This window comes from Labeo rohita, chromosome 20 (assembly GCF_022985175.1).
Source record: "Labeo rohita strain BAU-BD-2019 chromosome 20, IGBB_LRoh.1.0, whole genome shotgun sequence".
NCBI lineage: Eukaryota > Metazoa > Chordata > Actinopteri > Cypriniformes > Cyprinidae > Labeo > Labeo rohita.
In genome coordinates this window covers 17315766-17325075 of record NC_066888.1, presented here as the reverse complement: position 1 = coordinate 17325075, position 9310 = coordinate 17315766, and the positions used below count along the sequence as shown (strand labels likewise).

At 37.8% G+C, this 9310-nt stretch overlaps 1 protein-coding gene across 1 annotated transcript; it reads right to left on the bottom strand.

The window, feature by feature from the left end:
• Nucleotides 1–504: 504 nt before the first annotated feature.
• LOC127183152 (uncharacterized) lies at nucleotides 505–8342 on the bottom strand. The gene is made up of 14 exons (XM_051138998.1): nucleotides 8189–8342; nucleotides 7907–8092; nucleotides 7461–7598; nucleotides 7167–7284; nucleotides 5972–6114; nucleotides 5671–5838; nucleotides 5184–5583; nucleotides 5000–5016; nucleotides 3372–3671; nucleotides 2046–2183; nucleotides 1836–1953; nucleotides 1573–1715; nucleotides 1274–1441; nucleotides 505–1163 (listed from the first exon to the last, which is right to left on the bottom strand). The coding sequence occupies exons 2-14, from the start codon at nucleotides 8072–8074 to the stop codon at nucleotides 756–758; spliced, it is 2427 nt and encodes an 808-aa protein (XP_050994955.1). The 5' UTR covers nucleotides 8075–8092; nucleotides 8189–8342; the 3' UTR covers nucleotides 505–755.
• Nucleotides 8343–9310: the final 968 nt, after the last annotated feature.

Here is a 9310-nt window from a genome sequence, read left to right as displayed (position 1 = left end):
CTATACACTTTCAAAAATGCTGGGTTATTTTTTCAACCCAGCCACTGGGTTGAGATTGTTGGGTTGTTTTGGGGGGGGTTTTCCAGCGTGGGTTAGGTTTTTTTTTTGTATGTGTCACCCAGATGTTGGTTTAGTGGCTGGATCAGTCTCACTGACAGCTGAAACTATACACCCCTCCTCCTCTCACAGGTTTGCAGTTTCCTCGCCAAACAGCAGCTCATCACTGGCTCAGATTTCGGCAACACATTTGACACGAGAAAGCAATATTTTGATGAAAACACATAACAGAATACACTTGAATTAAAATGTTACTTTTAATGTTACATTTTGTATTTCTGAGATGCTTGTCAAACAAGTTTAAATTTATATTGTTAACTGTGGAGTATGAAAACATTTGACCAGTTGTTTCAATTTTATGAAATACGAAAATAAACTTTACAGAACTCTTTTTTTGTGCTTGTGTTTTGAGACAGCTTCAGTTGCACCAAGTGAATAAAAGACTCCTTGTAAAAGACAACACCCAGCCTTTATTTTGCCAGTTTTCCCTAAAACTATTTGAGACGAACATACAATTGAAAGAGTCATGCTCAAAACCAAAATGTATGACTCTAAAAAGACAATACTAGAAATGATCTGAAATGATTTCATTTGTGAACACAAAAACAAATAGAAATGGTGCAAATTATTTTTGTTTGCTAAAATATTAAAACAAAAACATAATTTCTTCTTCATTAAAACCAGGAAAAAAAAACATTTTAGGATGGGCCTCTGAATTTGCCAAGGAAGAGGATGCTGTTAGTGGGGTTGTGCCTGATGAAGAACATGAAGGGGTGATCTGCTGTGAAACTTTCTGATATGCGGGCACTTAAAAATGTAAAGCCTGCAGTGGCTGCTGCTGCCTCAGTGCCTTCCTCATTCACCTCAACAAAAGCCTTGTGTACCACCTCTGAAAGGAAGAGACCACCTTTACTGCTCATGCCTGTCAGATCAGCCTTTGCTTCCTGGAACAAAGAGCTCATCCCCATCTTTTGCAGTATTGCTGATAGGGAGCTGTCAACCTCCAACTTGAACTTTGGCAAATGGACTCTGATATCCATCCATGTGGCCATTTGTTCTTTTCTGGTCCAGTCAAGCAGCTTGTCAAGGGTCAGTGCGCTCTCCAGCTGTCAAACACATAGACATGCATGCTGAAAAATAACATACACAGAACCAAACTATTCCATAGGATTAAAACTATGCTTTTTTTTTTTTGCCTCACGGCACTTTTGCTGACCTTCAGAAGAGGGTCTGAGCCATCTTGAGATTCATTTGGAAGAAGGATCAACATGCTAAGCTGTTCATTTTTATATGGTAACTCCAGCACCTTCAGATTATCCTCCGGGATGGACCTGAAGGGGAATGACTCTTCCTGGTACATCATTTGCACAGGCCGGGTCTCATTCTGATTGAAGACAAATGTCATTAAATGAAAGAATGCATAATATATACAAAAATGAAAAAGACTTCAACACATCAACTTTATATAAGTTTTTCATATGCTGTTGCACCCCTGACACAAAATGCAGACTGCACCTGGTTTATTTTAAATGCCATTTCTTTAGTGCCTTTTTCTTCAAACATATGCTTCCAGTTCCCTTTAAAGTAGATGGCATTAACCAGAACTAGTCGGGTCAACCCATCTATCACACCAGGCTTAAGAAGATCTTTAATTTTATCTGAAAAAAAAAAAAACAGCATTTCATTATTTATAGTGTTCTGATCATTTGCATTAATATATACAGTTACTTCCCATCCACATAATTTTACATTCTGATTTTATGTTATTCTTTTCTCACTCTCTGTCTGCTCTTCCACCCATTTGTTAATGAGCTGCCGTGACTCTTCAGATGCTCCAGTGAAGTCCACAGCCTGAAGTTCAGCGTGGTACAGCTTCAGAGAGGAGTCCAAATACTCCTACAGAACAAAATAAAGAAAGTTTCTCAAATCACACAGAGAGCATCAAAAAGTCTCATTGTTGCAGAATAATTGTGGTAGAATAAACGCACAGATAAGAAGCTGAAGGTTTTTTCTCCATAGAGGCGGTTGGCCAGTTTGAGGATGTAGGAGGCTGATGGACTGTTGATAGTTGAGGTGAGGGTCTCAAAATGAGAGTGAACATCACAGACAGAACTGAAGGATAAAACCTGCAAAAAGAAAAACAGATGGGCAAATTTCACAAAATCTATGTAGAACATGTACATTTTACACTTCACCCCAAATCCAAAGAAAAACTCTTATTTTACACACACACGTTTGTTTTTATGAATTGTGGGGACTTTCCATAGACTTCTATAGATTTTATACTGACCAAACAATATTGTCTATCCCCTAACCCGACCCTAACCCTAAACCTAGCCCTCACAGAAAACATGTTTGTATCATTACACTTTCAGATAAACATCATTTACTATTTTTAACAATTTTTTAACATTGTGGGGACCGCAGGAAAATTTCAGGTTTTACTGTCCTTGTGGGGACATTTGGTCCCCACAATGTAGCAAAAACAAGTACACACACACACACACACACACACACACACACACACACACACATATATGAATATATGTATTATTCTGCTTGCTAAAAATGTTGCCTATTATGCAATCGTTATCGGGCGGAAATCTCATTTGTTTCAAAACCCCTACTTTTCAGGAAATGAAAACATTTTTTGGTTTGTTTGTTTTTTTGTATTAAACACTGTGTTGTCAACGTGTTATGGCTTATAAATATGGTCAGACACTTGCATATGCCATTATGTTGTAAACATTTGACCAGAAATCAATCTCAAGTGGATTTTAACTAGCAAATGACAGAGATTTGTGTTTTGTCCGTCATTAGAATGGCCACATCTGTGGCAATAATAAGACACTCCGCTCCTCAGCCTTGTAGAGTTAAGTGCGTAAAAAATGCTGTATATAATCAAACAGCAATTTCTTTATTTAGCCATACCCTTGACTTGCAAACAAGCAAAGACTGTCCAAAATGGGTGCGGCACATAATTAAAGCTTGAGGTAACTTTAGTTTTTTTTTTTTTTTCATTAGTTAAATATTAGCAAAACCGCAAATATTGGCCGCCTCTGAAATAGGCCTACCATATTACCAAAAAAGATCAAGAAAATAAGCTCGCAATCCGAACTCTTTCAGGCTATTTCTGAAATGGGTGTGCACCTTCACGCTGAATGATAAGGTTTAGGCTACTCTCGGTTTGTCCATTAGATGCGCGTTAAAGTTGCCTTTATTACTGTAGCAATCACAAACTCTCCTCCAGAGGGCCTTGCATCTCAACTTCGCACAGGGCGTCGCACCCCCCTTTGCGACTGTCCTGCTCTTACCTTTGCAATTTCGTTGGCAGTTTCTCCTCGGGCCCCCAAGTAAACCATGCTGAGCGCTGCGCTAATGCTTAGTGGAGAAAAGAACATGTTTTTCTCAGCGTTGTTTGCGCTCAGAGCCTGATAGAGATCCAGAGCGAAGAGACTGTTAGCACGAGAGAGATCCTCCATGACTGATGACAACTCGATCGAGAATGCCTGAATGCGCAGTACAAAACTGTGGCAGCTGTGGTCGTTTGGTTGCACAGCACCGTTAACAAAGTTGCTTGTCAACAGGAACTTTTTTTTGCTGTCACTGTGCTTCTATGCATTTTCGATAAAAATCACTCCACCCACTGACGGTTGCACTTCCTTGTTATTTTATTCTGCATTTCGTCTGTTTTAATGAATAATTATGTAGCTTGCTATATAGAGAGCTCCAAAACTACGCAGTTGATTTAGATTATATACTTTTAATCTCGCATGTATGTCTCTTTTACAGGTTGCAAATAAAGAACCAAAGTTACTAGTAACATTTTTGCTATTAATTTCAGACATCATCTGAAGAGTTCAGATGCAAAAGCAGCTAAAAGCCATCTCGGTCAAAAATAAGATACTGAGTGAATGCTCCTGACACATAGTGTACGTCCATCAAATACTTTTACCTCAAACTCGCTAAATTCCAGCCTCAGCCCAATCAGAAGTACCAGTTCTTACATAGAAACCTATACAAAGTAGCCAGAAAGAAATGCTAATTTTATAGAAAAATTAGCATATCTGAGCTCTTCAACTATTCCCCTGATGGCACATGTACATCTCGTAGACCTCTATTTGAAGTCTGCATTTACATCTGAAAACAAGATGTATTTTTTAGATTGTTTGCTCATCTGCAATACATCTATAGGACATTTCCTATCAGATGTCAAATAGACGTCTATTAGATGTCTTTAAGATGTTTTTGATTTAGAATAACTACTAAGTATTCCAGTTGCGACTACTAGTATTTTTGGTAACACTTTAGATTAGGGAACACAAATGCACTTAACTACTTTGCTGCTTGATAATAAGCAAGGTAGCTGTTGTAATAGTTATGTTAATGTATCCACCTTTTTCTGTAAGAACGGACGTGGAATTTGAAAATTGTATGGGTCAGGCTTCAGGTCTCATTCGCATCCAGCTATTTTTAGCTGTACAAGACATTTTGCCGCTTGATATTTTAAACAGCGTGTCTTTCCATGTTATTTTAACGTAATATCTTAATTAGGTTTGTAGTGCAAACAGTTTTACCATTTACTGCATGTTATTCTTTTCATTATTTCCCTGCAGCAGATAATGAACCCGAAGTCTCACCATAGGTTTACTTATGCGCTGAAGAATAAGGTGGATAGGGTAGGGTTAAAGAATCTAGAATATGGTCATGCAGAATAAGGCTTTATAAGTTCTAATAAGAACCCAGTGTACTAGTAATAAATGGATAGTTAATAGTGAATTGTAGTAGTAGCATGAAAATACTGTACATACTAGTATATTTTAAGTATTAAATGTTAAAATTGCTTGCTTTAGTTCTCTGGTGCAAGTCGGGCAACGCATGGTGTTGCTATAGGTAAAACAGACTTAAATAAACACTGCTGTATTACAACCCATCTTATCACTGACAGGATGCAGTAGGCTAAAAGCAGATTCAAAATGTACATTTCTGTAAGTGATCTGCAATAACGTAATTTGAGAAGACATGAATGTATACAGTGTGATATATTTATTTGATAAAACATTCAAAGAAACACTATTTTCTTCATTTGAGTGTAACAGAAAAAAAAATACATTTCTATAATGGACCTCTGAATCTGCCAAGGAAGAGGATGCTGTTAGTGGGGTTGTGTCTGATGAAGAACATGAAGGGGTGATCTGCTATGAAACTTTGACACGGGAAAGCACAGTCCAACTCCACCATGACTGCAGTGGCTGCTGCTGCCTCAGTGCCTTCTTCATTGACCTCAATAAAAGCCTTATGGGCCACTGCTGAAATGAGGAGCCTGCGCTGGGTGCTCATGCCTGTCAGATCAGCCTTTGTTTCTTGGAACACAGAGCTCATACCCATCTCTTGCAGTATTTCTGATAGGGAGCTGTCAACCTCCAGCTTGAACTTTGGCAAATGGACACTGATATCCATTGACGTGCCCATTTTTTCTCTTTCAGTCCAGTCAAGCAGCTTGTCAAGGGTCAGCTCGCTCTCCAGCTGTCAAACACATAAACATACATGCTGAAAAATAACATTCAAAGCGCCAAACGATTATATTTTTCTGCCTATTGCACTTTTGCTGACCTTCAGAAGAGGGTCAGAGCCATCCTGAGTTTCATTTGGAAGAAGGATCAACATGCTGAGCTCCTCCTGTTTATATGGTAACTCCAGCACCTGTAGTTCATGCTCTGGGATGTATCTGAAGGGAAACATTTCTTTCTGGTACATCATTTGCACAGGACGGCGCTCATTCTGATGGAAGACAATTGCAGTTGATTGTGGAAATGCATAGTACATACAAAATGACTTCTAAAATTCAACACAATGAACTTTGTATTCATTTTGTATATGCTGTTGCACAACTAAAGCAAAATGTAGATCACACCTGGTTTATTTTAAATGGCATTTCTTCAGTGTCTCTTGTTTCAAATCTGTGCATCCAGGTCCCTTTGAAGTAGATGGCATTAACCAGAACTAGTCGGGTCAGGTCAGTTACTATACCGCGCTTAAGAAGATCTTTAATTTTATCTGAAACAAAAACAAACAAAAAACAATATTTGATTATTTACAGCATTCTGATCATTGGCATTAAATCATATACATTTTATACAGATCTTTTTCACAGATCACAAATAGCCTATCAACATATCAATTTAATAATACAGTCAAATTAAAAATGATTCAGACACCATTTTTTTACTAGTGGGTGCAAGACACTATAGTTCATTTATGTAAAATACAGTAAACTGTGATATTATATCCAAAGATTCTTCATACAGTGGACTAGCAATAAAACTGCTTAAAATTTGGGACCAAAAATTATTCAGACACTTTGACCTGACCAAGTGTTTTTTCTTTAATTGCTAATGCGACCTTTTTACACCACAGCCTGAACAAAATTAAGCATTGCTTGGTAATTGGTCAACATAGTATTGATAGTTGTGTAAATGTTGTTATACTAACAGATGTCTAAATTTTTGGTTGAATGTAATTCATTACCGTTCTATCAAAGTTACCTGACATTTTGACTCAGTTTAACTCTGAGTTCTTGTCATATTTTATTACCATTTTCTAAACTATAATAAACTGTGATAATGTGAGAAATGTTGATGTAATGTGTCTCAATAAAGTTTGGTTTGACTGTATATAATGCATCAAAATTATTCAACCCCCTTGATTCTAAAAAACATAGATGAAAGAAAATCTAATTTGCTCTAAAAAAAAATCATGAACACAATTATTCAACCCCCAGAAGTCAAATTTTGCAGATTTTTTTATTCTTTATAACCTCCAATAAACTCTTTTTGTAATCGCTTAGAAAATAATCCTATAAATATTACCCTGATAGCACACATACATCACGGAGACAACTATTTGATGCCTAACCCTAATCATTTTTAGAGTGTTTGCTCATCATCGCAATATGTCTATAGGATGTTTCCTATCAGATGTCAAATAGACGTCCACTAGATGTCAGGTGTTTTGAACAAGAGATAAACAAGAGATTGCTCATCCATGCTTTTAAACATTTCAACCACAAAATTTCACCTTCAGATTCTGATATGATATTAACTTCTCACTCTCTGTCTGCTCCTCCACCCATTTGTTAATGAGCTTTCGTGACTCTTCAGATGCTCCAATGAAGTCTACAGTCTGCAGGTCAGCATGGTACAGCTTCAGAGTGGAGTTCAAATACTCCTGCAGGACAAAATAGAGGCAAAATAATAATAATAATAATAATAATAATAATAATTCACATACACCCAGTGCATTTGCATGTTAGTTATACATGTGTTCTTCTCACAAAGCATGGATTTAGCAAAGCTCATGATGAGTATCAAAAAGTTCAGTTTTTAAAGGCAGAATGGACTCACTGGTAAGAAGCTGAAGGTTTTCTCTCCATAGAGGCGATTTGCCAGTTTAAGGATGTAGGTGGCTGATGGTCTGTTGATAGTTGAGGTGAGGGTCTTAAAATGAGAGTGAACATCAGAAATAGAACTAATTGACAAAACCTGCAAAGAGAAAAACAGATGGGTAAAAACCTCTTAAAACCACAAAAATTTTACCCATTCACAACTGACCCAACTTGACAGGCAAGTGAGTTTGCTCAGGGCTAAAACTGAACTCTTTAGGTAGGTAGATTTCCAGGAACAGGATTGGGCACCCCTGGCATGAAGAATCACCATTACTACATTTAATGCACCATTTTATTATTAGTTTTTGCATCATCATTGCTAAATAACAGTAAACACAGAAACTTGAGACTTTAAAATGATTAGTACAAATGATGTCAGTGGCAGAACATGTCATTTCTTCATACCTTTGCCATTTCTGTGGCAGTGTCTCCTCGGGCTCCCAAGTAGACCATGCTGAGCGCTGTGCTGATACTCAGCGGGGAAAAGAACATGTTTTTCTCAGCGTTGCTCGCACTCAGAGCCCGATAGAGATCCAGAGCGAAGAGACTGTTAGCACGAGAGAGATCCTCCATGACTGATGACAGACACTGCTGCAAAAAAAACGCAAACACCAGCTGTTAATGCAACTGTTATCCTATTAGCCTTGACCGTGTACGAATATATTATTTTACGTTTGTTAATTATGCCTTTTCACTGCGGTTCGCTTTTCCTTCCTTTTGTTCGGTAGCTCAGTTTGTGCTACAGCTGTGGTGGGTAATTTTTATGGAGTGTATAAAAACAGCTGCCTTATAAAAGCCCTTTCGTTATATGATATCTTGCCTGGTCTGGACACACCCACACGATAGTTTATTCAGCAGAAAGAGGAAGTCCCCCGAAAAATGTGTGTAATTACTTAAAGTCGCCAACAGAGGTCACAAAACATTTATAAATGGAACCAAAACAAACCTATTCTGGTGAAAGGCGTAACACTTTTAACCCTTTTAGCTGCATGTTAGTTTCACAGCTGTCACATCTTGGTTTATATTGTCCCATTCAGTCTTTGTAGGTCAAGTAGAAGTAAATGGTAAAGTAGTGTTTTTCTAACTGAGAACACATCATATTGGCGATACTCGGATGTAAAGAGCAGCATGCTAAAAAAAAAAGCTGCTAAATCATATGGAGAAGGACTTAATGAGCAGGAAAGGGCACAATATTTTGACAAACTAAACTTCATAAGTGGTAAAGATAAGTAGGCGCAGTATATTAAACTAATGTTTCACCTACCCGTTTAGAAATAAAAATAAACACGAATGTTGTCAGCATTCTTGACAATTCTGACCAATTAGTACAGCCCAGAACGGACTAATTACTGACCAATTTTAACAGCAGTTATGCTGCTTTATATGTTAATGAGCTTTGCTCGCCCCGCCCCTCTCTTCTCTCTGTGGAGTGACAAGCTTGTTTAATTTAGCCGTGAAATTTGCTAACTAGCATGTTATTAGGAAAGGTGTTTGCAGAGATTCATAAAAAAAAAAAAAACTTATCACTTCTGCTGTTAGTGAAGCTGGATCACGAATGATTTGCACAAACATAGAAGCATTTATGTAGATCGGGAGGCGCATTCTGTTCACAAACACACTTAATCCACTGCATCTTCAGCGGCTCAGATGTAGGGAGTAAATGACGACCACTATGTTCATTATTACATCCAGCAACACAACACCTCAGTCTCTCAATCTGAGATATTCTTGTCTAACTTACATCCCTGCTCCAGCATCGAAACAATGGAGGTTGGTTACAGCTGATCTGAGGTAAGATGCTCATGTCAG

Excerpts from the sequence above, each read along its gene's own strand:
- LOC127183152 (XM_051138998.1), bottom strand. The coding sequence starts at position 8,074 with ATGGAGGATCTCTCTCGTGCTAACAGTCTCTTCGCTCTGGATCTCTAT. Across the intron at positions 5,839-5,971 it reads TGCCATTTAAAATAAACCAG|AATGAGCGCCGTCCTGTGCA; the intron begins GTGTGATCTACA and ends GTCTTCCATCAG. Across the intron at positions 2,184-3,371 it reads CTGCCAACGAAATTGCAAAG|GTTTTATCCTTCAGTTCTGT; the intron begins GTAAGAGCAGGA and ends TTCTTTTTGCAG.